We start from the raw sequence: 14,748 nt of genomic DNA, 5'->3' as shown, positions 1-14,748 counted from the left end.
AAAAAGATTGAAATTTCTGAGATTAAACTCAAATGTTTCAAAATGATGTAGAAATTTTGAGAATAAGGTCGAAATATTTTGTGAAAAAACTTGAAATGTTTCAAGAATAAAGTTGAAATATTCAGAGAATAAAGTTGAAATATTTTGAGAAGTCTAAATTACAAAAAAAGTTGAAATTTTCAAGATTAAACTCGAATGTTTCAAAATGAAGTCGAAATTTTGAGAATAAACTCAAAATGTTTCAAGAATAAAGTTCCAATGTTTCAAGAATAAAGTCAAAATTACAAGGATAAAGTCAAAATGTTGAGAAAAAAGTCAAAATGAGAATAAAGTCGAAATATTTTATATATTAATATATATATTAAAATAGTCTAAATTACAAAAAAGTTGAAATTTCCAAGATTAAACTTGAATGTTTCAAAAATGAAGTCGAAATGTTCCGAGATTAAAGTTGAAATGTTTTGAGAATAAAGCCGAAATGTTGAGAATAAAGTCTAAATGTTCCAAGACGTCAAAATGTTCCAAGAAGAAAGTCAAAATGTTTCAAAAATGAAGCTGAAATTATGAGAAAAAAGTCAAAATTTCGAGAATAAAGTCTCAATAGTTCAGGAAAAAAGTCAAAATTGCAAGAAAAAAGTCGCAATATTTTGAGAATAAAGTCGAAATTATGAGAATGAAGTCAAATTTCGAGAATAAAGTCGAAACATTTTGAGAATAAGGTTGAAATTACGAGAATAAAGTCAAAATTATATATCTATAACATTTATTTATATTTCTCCTTAATTATTAGTCATATAAAATTATGAAGCTATATATATTAAGTTTATATATTATCATTACACTTTTCTCTTCCTGTTAAGCATTTGTCATACATGTTTATGAATTGCCAGACAGCGTTGTTTAAATTCTACTAGGCTGGCTTTTCAGGCTGAAAGGCATATCAGGCTCTCAGAGTACATTAGTACATTAAGATCACAGTCAGCCCTGTAGCTCCAGTTCATGTGATTAAATTATGTTTGATGTTCAAATAAGAATCTATATGGCTCCATAAAGATCAAATTCAAGCCTCACAAGCTTGAATGAACGTGTATATAGCAACATATTACAAACATGAAATGAGTAAAACGGTAACATACACCATTGTTGAAACTACACTGACTTGAGGTTTCAGGATAAACATGTAACACTTGGCTTTCAAAGTCACTTTTTCTGGTCCTGACGACCAGCCTGAATTCATCATGCCTCAAACTAAATATGCTCAATAATTCAAACTTGCATGTACAATGTGTGGTTGCAAAAGTGAGGTCATGACGAGGTTAAAAAAAAACAAAAAAACAAAAGCCAACTTTCCATGCCAACATTCATTGAGAGCCTTTTGTCACTTTGTGTAAATCTTGCATGAAATGCAAGAAATGAAAAATGCAACTGCGATTTCAGGGTCATACACTTATAAGAATGTACTCTAGTTTGCAATATATTTTTCATGAACTGTATGTACATTTTGTACTGGTTTCTGAAGTTTATACGAGAATATTTAAAAGCAGAAAAAGTTTCAGCTGACATCTGCAGAATTTTTCAGATCAGAAAATACAGGGCTGGCCTAACCTATTTAAACCAAAGAAACATAATAAAATAATAATAAAAACCCAGACCTGGAAAAAATAAATAAATAATAAGAGACAAAATGTTGAAAAAAGAAGAGCAAAGGCAGTTTATTTGAAGGTCAAAAATGGACACAATTTTCATCCAATCAGAGAGCATGTTCCACCTACAACATTAAAGATTATAACCTATTTGTGATAACCTTCTAGCTATTTACATTATGAAACGCATCTGCATTTAACATTTCTCCTTTCAAATGCAATAAAAACATTATGTGATATCTATCTGGAGAATATTGTTTTTCTAAAAGAGGGTGGAACAACGCTTTGATTTCCACAACTTTGTCCCCCCTTTTTAGAAGAAATTTATTCTACAGATACATATCACATAATGTTTTTATTGCATTTGAAAGGAGAAAATGTTAAATGCTGATGGACAAAGCTGTGGAAATCAATAGGCTGGAAAATGTCTTCATGTTGAATACAAAACGATCTACATCACAGTTATCTGCAAAAACACAGAGCTGGAAAAACAGAAGCTCTGAGTTTTCCAAGCCTAGCCATGGAATACTGTGTGATCCGGGGCAGCGTCACTGCCTGCAGGTGTCATGGAAGGCCTCCAGAGTTCGGAAGTCCCTCCATGTTGGAGGAAGGCCCTCCTGCAGGTACTTGCCACAGCGTTGACACGGGGTCTGGAAGAGCTTGATGTAGCTCCTCAACCAGGTCTGCTCAAAAAAAGAACACTCAAATATAAGTGGACAATTTGACAGAACTGCACTTTATCCTAGAGCTGACAGAGTAAAACCTCCAAAAATGTATTTAAAGATTAATACTTAAGAGTTCAACTGAGTCTGAAGTGATGTGAATAACATACATTTTGGCCAACATGAAGCAAAGTGTATTTTCCATGGCCAAAACGCTGCGGCAGACACCCTCACCCTGCGCTGGCTGGCCTCATTGCACTGTCATGGGACGTGTGAGAGCAGCATGAGGGTCTGTGGGCTCTCGCAGCAGTCACAACTCGACATTGATTAACAGCAGGAGGAGTGTGTCTGCTCTCCTCTCTAACCCGTCTTCACTGGGCCGCTCAACACAGTCGGGGTTTACCTGCACCTGTCAGGACGCATTGTCTTTCCTAATTCATCTGCCGGCCCAAACCACCCTCCACTGATTCCCTGTTATTCATACTCCAATTAGCACACACAACAGTCCAGCAACATCCCAACTATCTATCTATCTATCTATCTATCTATCTATCTATCTATCTATCTATCCATCTACCTATCCATCTACCTATCCATCTACCTATCTACCTATTTAACCACCTATCTATCTATCCATCTATCTAACCATCTAACCACCTATCTATCTATCTATCTATCTAATATCTATCTAATATCTATCCATCTAATAATCTATCCATCTATCCATCTATCTATCCATCCATCTATCTATCCATCTAACCATCAATCTAACCATCTAACCATCTATCTAACCATCTAACCATCTATCTAACCATCTATCTAACCATCTATCTAACCATCTATCTATCTATCTATCTATCTATCTATCTATCTATCTATCTATCTAGCCATCTTTCTATCTAGCCATCTATCTATCTAGTCATCTATCTATCCATCTACCTGTCTTTCTTTCTATCTATCTGTCTATCTATCTATCTATCTATCTATCTATCTATCTATCTATCTATCTATCTATCTATCTATCTATCTATCTATCCATTTAACCATCTATCTATCTAACCATCTATCTATCTATCCATCTATCTATCTATCCATCCATCCATCTAATCATCTATCCATCTATCCATCCATCCATCCATCCATCCATCTAATCATCTATCCATCTAACCATCTATCCAACCATCTATCTATCCATCCATCTAACCATCCATCCATCCATCCATCCATCTATCTATCTATCCATCTATCTTACCATCTTACCATCTATCTATCTATCTATCTATCTATCTATCTATCTATCTATCTATCTATCTATCTATCTATCTATCTATCTATCTATCCATCCATCCATCTAATCATCTATCCATCTAACCATCTATCCAACCATCTATCCATCCATCCATCCATCTATCCATCTATCCATCTATCCATCTATCTATCCATCTAACCATCTATCTAACCATCTATCCATCCATCTACCTATGTATCTAACCACATGAACCACAATAAAAAAAGATTTTTATGAAGAAGCTAAAAGGATCTTAAAGCTCTTATTTGGAGAGAGTGGTGATGGGTTTTTTAGGTTCTAAATAACCTGTCCCAGGGATGGCCTGAGAGTGAAGTGCATCAACTGCACGATTTAAATCCGTGTATGGGAGAAAACCCACGATTCCAGCCATGATCAGAATAGCTCCGCATTGATCTTACGAAGAAGTAATCAATCTCTCCTCTCTTTTCAAAGCTTAGAGCAGAGGTCGGCAGACTATTTAAAGACCGAGCAGACTCAATGCTTAACATCACACATAAATACACAAGCCACGATAAGGTTAACCTATGAAGGTATTAAAGACTTCAAACACAAAATCAACACTTTTTTATTCCTGGGCAGAGATTGATGAGTGAGGTTTTTATACATTCTATGCCATTTTATACATTTAGCAGTTGCTTTTATTCATAGCTATAGTATTTACAGTGCACTCAGGCTATTGATTTTCAGTACGTGTGTTCCCTGGGAATCAAACCCATGACCTTGATGTTGTTATTGCCTTCCTCTACCAGTTGAGCTACAGGAATATTTTTGTAAGAATGGTCTTGCATACATTCTTGGAATGTGGAAAACAACCTCTCGGTAAACAGCACCACACAGCCAAAGGCAAAAAGTAATAATTGCATGTAATAATTCTTGCAGAAAGTCATTGAAATTTTAAAAGCAATGTAATATACACACCATGAAGGAACGAACTACAACATCAGGCATCTGGGGGAGCTGGTAATGCAGGAGGGCTGTGGTTGCATGATCAGTGACCTGAGTGAACATAAAGATCACTGAGAAACATAACAGAATGTGTACAGCGAGTACATTATGACTATAAATATGTAGAACTACTTAACAAAATTGTCATAAGGACATAAATATATTTTACAGCCAGCATGACATTTATGGTCTATAACTGATGGTATGAGAAGTTTATGTGAACTAAACTACAACTGTTTTTGGTCCAAAACACCTTGATTAGTTGTAACCCTGGACCACAAAACCAGTCATAAGGGTCAATTTTTGGAAATTGAGATTTATACATTATTTGAAAGCTGAATAAATAAGCTTTCCATTGATATACGGATTTGTTAGGATAGGACAATATTTGTCCATGATACAACGATTTGAAAATCTGGAAAAAATAAAGAATATTGAGAAAATCGCCTTTAAAGTTGCTCAAATGAAGTTCTTAGCAATGCTTATTACTAATCAAAAATTTTAAAATAAAAGTTTTGATATAATTACAGTAGGAAATGTACAAAATATCTTCATGGAACATGATCTTTACTTAATAACCTAATGATTTTGGAAAGAAAGAAAGAAAATTTTGACCCATACAATGTATTGTTGGCTATTGCTACAAATATACCCGTGGTACTTATGACTGGTTTTGTGGTCCAGGGTCACAATTGGTCGTCAAGGAAAAATTAAATGATCCATTTGTGCGTAAGCAGAAAATAGTGTTTACTCTTTATGAGTTTTAATAAATCTCATACAATTTTAATCAAAATGACTCACTATCATTATCACGGAAATACTTTTACATTGTAATGAATTACACTAAAACTTACTTTAAGTAACATTTTTTATTCAAACAACCACAAAAGGCAGCACAACAAATATTACAATGAAAAGCAACTTAAATATTAGCGATAAATACAAATGTATTTACCTGTATTATGCACTGCATTGAGTTTTAGGTCAATGTCCATAAACTTGATGTCCTTTTTTTTTTTTTCTCATAGTATAAAATAATACATTTAAAATTAATTAGTTAAAAATAAAATGCTCTCACACAATTTCATGTTTTTTTTGTTTGTTTTTTTTTTTTTATTATTATTTATAAAATGGTACAATGCAAAAAAAGGGTTCTAAAAATATACTTCATTTTCTTTAAGCAAAATATATACTTTTTTATATTTCTTTCTTTACATGCATGATCACACATTCGAAGAAATCTTAATTAAAATCCATTTTCAGATCAATCTACCTACACTCAGATTAACTCTTAAGTCCAATTTTGCAGGAGAACACCATAACCTTATTACTTTCCCTAAAATCCCATCTTCCATCACTAATGTAATTATAGAAAGGGACTAAAAAGGAACCACTTCAATCTCCCGTCATCGTTTCATTAGACTACCAATGCTGACGAAAGTCCTTATGGGAAACCGTCCAGTTAATACCTCTGAATAGTGATGCACCATGGGAAAAGAAACTCAAGTGGTTACAACTGAAGTGTAAAAAAGCATAGTGACGCTTTTTTTGCAAACACAAAAACATCTGTGTGAAAACTATTGGACAGCGGGGACATGTGAAGAGTAAAGAACGATTAATTAAGCGAGCACGGAAACGGGAATACAGAAGTGACAGCAGGGAGGGGAAGATGAGAGGCGGCCCGTCCCTCCAGTTTGAGGCAGCCTGGGTTCGAGTTAGCGGAGAAATAAAGAAATAAACAGGCCTGCGTTTTGATCAGCCCGTGCAGACGCGAGAGGCTCAGTTACAATGCGAGCGGGTTCTCGCAACCTCTCGCTTTAAGTTCCAGGCAGTTCGTCATACACATTCTCTCTGCTTTGAAAGGAAAGCAAGTTTTTCTCCCTCTCTCTCTCTTTGAAAAGTGCATCAGCATTACCAAGACTAGTTGGTTTCATCTGCCCCACAGGCTGACTGCTCTCTAATTCCAGCCTAATGAGATTCAGGGAAGGTGGAGAGAAGCCGACTGGAACCCAGATGTTTAGGGGGCTGTCAAATGAGGGCGAAGAGGCTTGGAGTGAAATGAAATCAAAAAACACGGGGACAAATGATGTCTGCGGGATGAAAGGCAAGGATTGGCAGTGGAGAGGTGACAAGAAATGCGACCGTCATTGAGAAGAGAGATCTCATTAGGATTTCACGGACATGCGATTTAAATTTATTTATTAATTTATCGTACGGCTCAAATTCAATCTGAAAGACAACCACAGGATCATTTAATTACTGTTCCCATATTTCCCAACGTACGCTATGGATAATGAGAAAGACACGCTCTGTTGATTAAACTGAGTTTTGTTGTGATGCGTTTGCTGGTGTACTCACCTTTTGAAATGCCTGATAGTTGGACTTTGACCAGATGTCAAGCTAAAAAAAGAACACAAGAAAAGTAAACGTCACACAGTAAATGCAGATACTTACTCCCTGGTCATAAATTGATTCAAAATAACTGCAAGGTACCCAAATTTTACCCTTAGCGCGCCTTTAATCATAACCTATCTTTGTAAACTACTACGGCTACATTTCAGGAATCCATTTAACCTCTTAGTGAATGTCTTTCATCTGTATAGACCTGAATGCTCCTGTGCGCTCTACACTCCTCTTTTCAAATCCAGGAGTTGTTCAGCGCAATAAAAGACAAAAAAATATATAAATAAAATCTTTTAACGTATAAGAGGTCATTGTACTATAAAAACATCCTGCAATTTTCAGAAATCAAAACTTTCTCATTAGTCTAAAAACAGCTTATATTGAAGCCGATCTGCCAAAATATCAGCATGTGCCACTTTATGTTATAACAGTGTACCTCCGCAGAACAAGATGAACGCCTGCTTCGGCATTACTGCAATTTAGTTCCGACCACCGATTCATAGCAGGTCTACGCAGAAACCAAACGATAAAGATGGCTCCGAATATAAGCAGACACTGTGCAGTGCCAAGTTGTTGAAAAACACAGTCTTCTGATCCAAACATTAGGAAAGAGTAGATGAAATATATAAAAATAGTATACAAGTCTGGCAAGTAAACAAAAAAAATTTACAAGCCAATGGTGATTCTATTTCCAAGGTGTACATAGAGAGTTGACCGTCCTTCTAGGAAGGATGTAAGCTATCAAACATACACTGTTATGTAACTTTTAGCCAATCATAGTAGTGTGTGTTTACTTCAGAGTCTACAATCCTCTACGCCTATTCAGATAGAGCGCTCTGATGAGGAGGGTCGAAACGGGACCGAAAATAGCTTATTACTTTAAAATTATGTTTTTTGATGTAAAAATCTTGATAACATCAAGATTAACAGTTAATTACCCCTTTAAATAATGATGTAAAAAAAAAACAAAAAAAAACAGTTTTTTATTTTTATTTATTTATTTATTTTTTTAGGTTCGCATAGTTAATAGTTTTTAAAATAAAATTAAATAAAAAGCATATAATAGGGTCTATGAAATCCGTTTTATTTTTTCCCAAATTACGTTTTTTGTTTGTTTTTTTTCTCCCAAAAATGTTTTAATTTTACATCGCTGCAGGAGTACCGACCCAGTCTTTGCAAAGTGAACATGCAAAGAAGATCAAACACTCTTAACAGAAAGGGTAAAATAGCAATATAATTGAATTAAATGTCAGTGTTTCACAAGGCTTCATTTGCCCATCACTACTGTCAGCTGTTTACTTTAAACTTGAAGACGCTCCCACTTTTGACGCAAGGCCTCATGGGGTGTAGGAAACTTGTGGATACAATTAAAATCAATTTTTTAAAAAAAAATTTAATCAATACTGTGTTTTGAGATTGATTACAGCTTTGGTACCATATATTTAGGAAACATACCAACTGATTTTGATGCTCAAGACAAGTACCTTCTCAGACTGTTATTGGTTGCTAGTAAGAAAGCAATAACTAAGAAATGGATGGATGAGAATCCACCAACAAAAGAAGAGTGGATAGCGATTGTAAAGGATGTTTGATATGGAAAAAATTACCTTTTTTCTAAGACTAAATATGGGTAAATTTTATAAGAACTGGTCAAAATTGTTAATACATGTGAAAACAGATAGTACATAGAAGTGCTTTGTAGTGAATGTGCCTCCCCCCTCCTCCACCATTTTTTCCTTGCTCCAAATGTGAAGTATTTACCTAATGGAAGTACACTGAATGGACTGAACTGTATGGACTTAAATTGACTGTACTCTATGGACTTGAATGAACCTCTTTTTTGAGTTACCTTTCCTTTTGTGTGTGTAGGGAGGGGGGGCTATTGGGACAGTAACCCCTATTATGAAAATTACTATATATGTGTATATATGTGATGTCTCTGGTGACCTGTCTGTTCAGTTTTTTTTTTTTTTTTTTTTCATTTGATTTGTTTTCTTTCTTTCCCTTTTCCTTTCCCCCTTATTTGTTTTTTGTATTTCAAACTTACATTAAAATAAATAAAATATAAAAGTTGAAAAAAAAATCAATTTATTAAAAGTTCAACAAAAATTACATGTTTAGGGCCCTATGAAATGTTTTCTTTTTTTCTCACCTTCTGTTTTATTGTTACAAAATTATGTTTAAGCATGTCTAATAATTTGAATGATTATTTTGACGGGTTGCCATGAATACCTTTACATTTCTGTGCGTATATATGATATGACGATAGTTTCTCTCAAAAGAAATGGAAAATTGCTCATGAAGAAACTTAAGAGCAGTTCTGGAAATGTTGTTCATGTATTTATGTCCTCATCTGGTGAGACAACAGATGTTGAAATCATTTCGAAATTTTTGCTTAATATTTAGAGATACTAGTCAATGTCGCGATTTGACTTAAGTGTAATGACCTACTTTTGATTAATTCATCCAAAAAATTCCATGACATTCCTCAATATAGAGTAAATTCCATATTTATGACTGGATTCCGTGATTCTGTTCGCATTTTCCATAGGGCCCTAATATAAACAATTAAAGATGAAGAAAAAACATTCTATTTGAGCAGAATTCTTCAGGATGAGTCTTCTGATTGATTTCTGCTCAGCCCAATGTTTAATTTTAAATAAGCAGTTTGCATTTTTAACATCCATAAAGAGTTAATTTACTATTAATTACTTAATTAATTACTATTTGTTAACTTGTTTTTGAGGAGCTGTTTCTTTAAAGGAATTGTTCCTTCAACATCTTCTATCAAGTGTAATTTTGCTTATAGTTTGAAAAAACTGACCCAAACATTCAGTACTACTTCAATACTGTAACATGTTCAGTATTCACGTATTGTGTTCATTCTATGCCGTCGACTTTGTAGGTATGGATGAGTTTGTTTCACCTGCCTCTAACAAGAATCACGTGATCAGTCAGTGAAAGGTTTTAAAAGCTCAATATGCAACATGTTCCATATTTCCTGGTATTGCCACATGTGAGAAGTTGGAGCGTAGGGGTGGTCTGCCTTTTATTTTGTTACGTTTGCATTTTGTTTTCATATTCTGTAACCCAAGGTTGTTACTCCACTTTTTTCCTGGAGTCTAAATTCTATTATTGCCCCATTACACCCATTGTAAAAGAGTCTAAAGGTTCCAATCTCAGAGGATCCTCCATTCATTATGTCTAGAAATTAGAATTTGAATATTAAATTTAGAATCTACAATTAATGACTCCAGGGTGTAACCGGAAGCCAAAGTAACAAAAGTTTTGGAAAACAAAAACCTCAAAATCATAATTTTCCATAAATTAATATAAAAACAAAATCTAAATGGGCAAAAAACAAAGTCTGAGCTGCATGGTTTCAAGCACGACTTGTAAGCCTGCCAACAAGAGTGAAACACCATGGAGCTCAGGACTTGTGCGGGTAAACTAAACTCATCAAGACCAAGAAAACTAATTAAATAGAGGCAGAGGCATAGATTAAGCATGCATAAAGAGTACAAAAATGCTAGCAGGATCTGGAAAATGTATACACTTCATTTGACAGTTTAAAGGTCAGTTCCGACTAGCCCGGCATCTCATGTCAGGCCTGTTGTTCAGGGGCGAGAAAACCCATCACTAATCAACCCGTTGAGCGAAGGTCATCAGAAGAGTTTTCAAAGACGACAACAAATCAAAATGCTCTCTGATTCTAATATCAAACAGGCCCGGTGTCAGCATTTATCAGAGAAATCAGACTCCATCTCCCCTCTGTCCTCAAACCCACCTCCATACACTGCTGCCCTTTGAAGTAAAAAGAATGCCGGATCGCAAATTACCCAAGAGATGTCTGAGATAGTCTTTGAAGCCCTACTTTGATAGCATAGTTTCCCTTCTCCTACCCCTTCTTCTCACTTTTTTTTGTGTGTTTGGAGGTTCTGGCGGGCTCTGTTGGGCCTCTTGCATGTGGTTATGGTAAGCTATGTGGCATCATTTGAATTGGAAGGACCAGAGAGGGGGTTTAAAGAAAAAAGCCTGTCGATATTCTGCCCTGAATCGACACCTCACGCAGTCCCAAAAAGACCTCTGAGGTTGATTCAAGGGCAGGAGTTTTCTGCAGAAAACAAAACAAAAAATAAAATAAAATAAAATAAAATAAAATAAAATAAAACAAAACAAAACAAAACAAAACAAAACAAAACAAAAAACAAAAAACTGATATGGATCTGAAAAGAAAGCAAAGTTTGGGCAGAATTCTTCAAGATGTGTTTCTGGCTGTTTCTGTCCTCTGATTGATTTCTGCTCAACCCAGTGTTTAATTTTAAATAGTATTTTTAACAGAAAGACCTTGTCGCATTTTAAAGCTCCATAATTTCAAATCTATAATGAAGAGAAATTAATTACTGTTTGTTAACAGTTGAGAGGCTGAGCTTCCTTCCTGAAGATAAGCATATATATAAACTCAATCTTGTTTTTGTTCTCGGCTGTGTTTATTTATAGCTGAAAAAAACAAACGACGAAAAAAAAAAACAAAAAAAACAATGGTTGAATATAAATCTCTTGCCGTAAATTAGATGTAATATTTTACCTATCAGTAAGATTTTTAATGTTTTTTAAAGAAGTCTTTTCTGCTCATCAAGGCTGCATTTATTTGATTAAAAATACAGAAAAAACGGTAATATTGTAAAATATTATTGTAATTTAAAAAAGTGGTTTTCTATTGTAATATGCTTTAAAATAGAATCTATTCCTGTGTTGCAAAGCTGTATCTTCTATCATTACTCCAGTCTTCAATGTCAAATGATCCATCAGAAATCATTCTAATATGCTGATTTATTTTTTTTTATGTTTGAATATTTTTTTAAGAACCTGTCATACTTTTTTCAGGATTCTTTAATACATTTAAAAGAACAGCATTTATTTAAAATAGGAATCTTTTGTAACTAGATATACTACTGTTAAAAAAGTAGGGTCAGTACATTTTTTCTTTCTTTCTTTCTTTCTTCAGTTTCCAAAAAAATATTAAGCAGCGCAACTGTTTCAAACAGAACCTGACCTAGCGATCTGCCAGGACCTTGCTCACTAATCTAAGTGCATAGCGCTGCAAAGTATGGCTACACTTGCGATCAGAAGTAGAAAAAGCAAAGTAGCCCATAATATTTGTGATAAGCTTGATAACATTTTGCAATAGAGGTGTCACCACCAATATGACAAAGCATTTTAATTTAACAGATTGCTAAAGATCACAAACACGATTCAAATACCAACGTGATTCTGTTCCTAAATTACAATGATTCATCTGTTTGATTCCTCAACCTTTCTTCCGTGCAGCGAACGACCAGTGTGATTTGAAAATTCAAATCTGCGTTCGTGTTGCCGCGGACCTAAAGGGAGCCACTGTCATGTATATGAATGAAACAGTTTCACAGTCTTTTCTACCACAAAGTTCATTGTTTCTGTGTTACAAACATTCAAATAATCACAGAAGTACTGGGATAAAAGTTCATAGTCCTGATATGAACTCTGATATGTACGGTAGAGATCAAAATAGAGTAAATCATCCTTTTGAAAGTTAATTTGACATTTCAAATTATGTTAAAAATGTATCGATTACGTTGTTATGCCAGTAGATGGCGAAAGGGGGCAGTTAATAATGTATTTGACTTCATTGATTAATCATTCATTCAAAAACACTGATTCATCCAGTAATGAACCAAGTAAACCTTAAGTGAATCACTGAATCATTTCTTTATAAATTAGGCCTACATGTGATTTTGTTTAGTTGTTCAATGTTTTTTTCCTTCTTCAGAATCGTAAGAGAATCACAAATTCCACTTAAAAAAAAAAACAAAAAAACAACAACAACCCAATTTATCCGGAATCATGCAGCTCTATTTTGCAAACAGCTCTTAAAGAGGTCATCGTTGTTTGAACATTAATGTGTGTTGGCAGTGTATGTACAAATCTACCCTATAATGATAAAAATCCATGCAGTGGTTTTTAATTAATCTGTAAAAATAATTTCGTTAGTTGACATGAGTATTTTATCTCAGATCAGCTGTCAGAGTCCATCCTCTCTGTTTCGATGCCGCAGCGGGGATGTAAGTTAGACAAGAATATCTCAGATTGAGCGATTGAGATGTTGTGTTGCTGGATGTAATAATGAACATAGTGGTCGTCATTTACTCCCGACATCTGAGCCACTGAAGATGCAGTAGATTACATTTGTTTGTGAAGGGACTGTGCCTCCCAATCTACATATATCTGTCTGTGTTCGCGCAAATCATTCATGATCCAGCTTCACTTACAGCAGAAGTGAGTATAAGAGTTTTTCATGAATCTTTGCGATCGCCTTTCCTAATAATGTGCTATTTAGCAAGTTTAGCGGCTAAATGCGGCTAAATTAAACAGGCTCATCACTCCACTGAGAGAAGAGGGGGCGGGACAAGCAGAGCTCATTAACATTTAAAGCAGCCTGGACCAAAATGAGATGATTTTTGCAGAGCTGATTTTGACAAGGAAAAAGGGTGTTGTTTTACATAACCATTGAGAATTTTTAACCAAAGTATATTATAGACTTTTCATTAAGACCCTAAAGAATCATATCAACTTGTGGAAAATGGGCATTCGATGACCCCTTTAAGTGAATCTTGTTTTTATGTAGCCTGTTGATTTTTGTTCATGGTGTTCAGCTGCAACTAAATGTTTAGCAAAAAAAGAAACCGAATAAATATGCTTGATATCATTTTTTATTCACATTGGAATCGAAACTGGGAATCGATAAGCAGAATCAGAATCGGAATCAATAATATTCTAACGATTCCCAACCCTAGTTATTTTAATAAAAATAATAGAATTTATATACTTTTAAATGCCAAACGCTCATCTTGTCTTACTCTGCCTGGACTGTTTTTGTTCCGGTTCATGACAGTTAGGGTATGTCGAAAAACTCCCATCTCAACTTCAAAATCGTCCCATATCGCTGTTTTACATTTTTTGTTAAGGGTGTTTGATCTTCTTTGCATGTTCACTTTGCAAAACTGTGTCTGTACTTCTGCAGCGATGTAGGATGATTTTGAAAAGATTTTTGAAGTTGACGGAGAAAATACGATTGGAGTTTTTCGACATACCCTAACTGTCTTGAGTCAGAATACACAGTTCAGGGAGAGAAAGGCAAGACGAGCGTTTGACATTAAAAAGTATTTAAATTGTATTTTTTTTTAATGAAAATAAATTGTTTCGCTAGATAAGACCCTTCTTCCTCAGCTGGGATCGTTTACAACTGCATTTGGGATTGTTTGAAGCCACATTTAAACTGCATTTTGAAAGTTCAAACTCGGGGCTCCATATCAGTCCATTATATGGAGAAAAATGCTGAAATGTTTTCCTCAAAAAACATGATTTCTTTACGACTGATGCAACTGACAAATGCATTAACAACAACATACTAGCATACTGTTATACCAAAATAAGCAGTGTACAGTGTAAACTGGACAGTATATAGTTAACAGTATACAAATGCTTTATTCCACACCATTCTCATCTACATTCAGCAATTAACTAATGTGTTTTTACCGCCATAATGAGAGCAGTTTAGGCCACACTATTGATATCCTGGTGTGAGCGTTGCTGCGACTGTCAGTTTGAGCTTTTTCATGAAGCTGCGGAGGTTAATATGCAATTGCTCACCACACACGTTTGGACACAGAGGCCCAGCGGCGCGCAGCACAAAGCACCGGCCTGGCAAGCAGTTCAGAAGATTCACATTCGCTGCCATAATTAACTG

At 34.8% G+C, this 14,748-nt stretch overlaps 1 protein-coding gene across 1 annotated transcript in view; it reads right to left on the bottom strand.

Moving 5' to 3' along the window:
* Nucleotides 1-2,101: 2,101 nt before the first annotated feature.
* The window catches only part of med27 (mediator complex subunit 27), an 82,615-nt gene continuing 69,968 nt past the window's right edge, over nucleotides 2,102-14,748 (bottom strand). Inside the window, exons 6-8 of the mRNA XM_051117471.1 lie at nucleotides 6,918-6,959; nucleotides 4,533-4,610; nucleotides 2,102-2,326 (exon numbers count right to left, since the gene is read on the bottom strand). Coding sequence (XP_050973428.1) covers nucleotides 2,192-2,326; nucleotides 4,533-4,610; nucleotides 6,918-6,959 — 255 coding nt within the window. The 3' untranslated portion in view covers nucleotides 2,102-2,191. The remainder of the gene's footprint in view (nucleotides 2,327-4,532; nucleotides 4,611-6,917; nucleotides 6,960-14,748) is intronic.

This window comes from Labeo rohita, chromosome 8, assembly GCF_022985175.1.
Source record: "Labeo rohita strain BAU-BD-2019 chromosome 8, IGBB_LRoh.1.0, whole genome shotgun sequence".
NCBI lineage: Eukaryota > Metazoa > Chordata > Actinopteri > Cypriniformes > Cyprinidae > Labeo > Labeo rohita.
The sequence above is the reverse complement of the archived record's forward strand: the minus strand, read 5'-3'. Positions and strand labels throughout refer to the sequence as shown.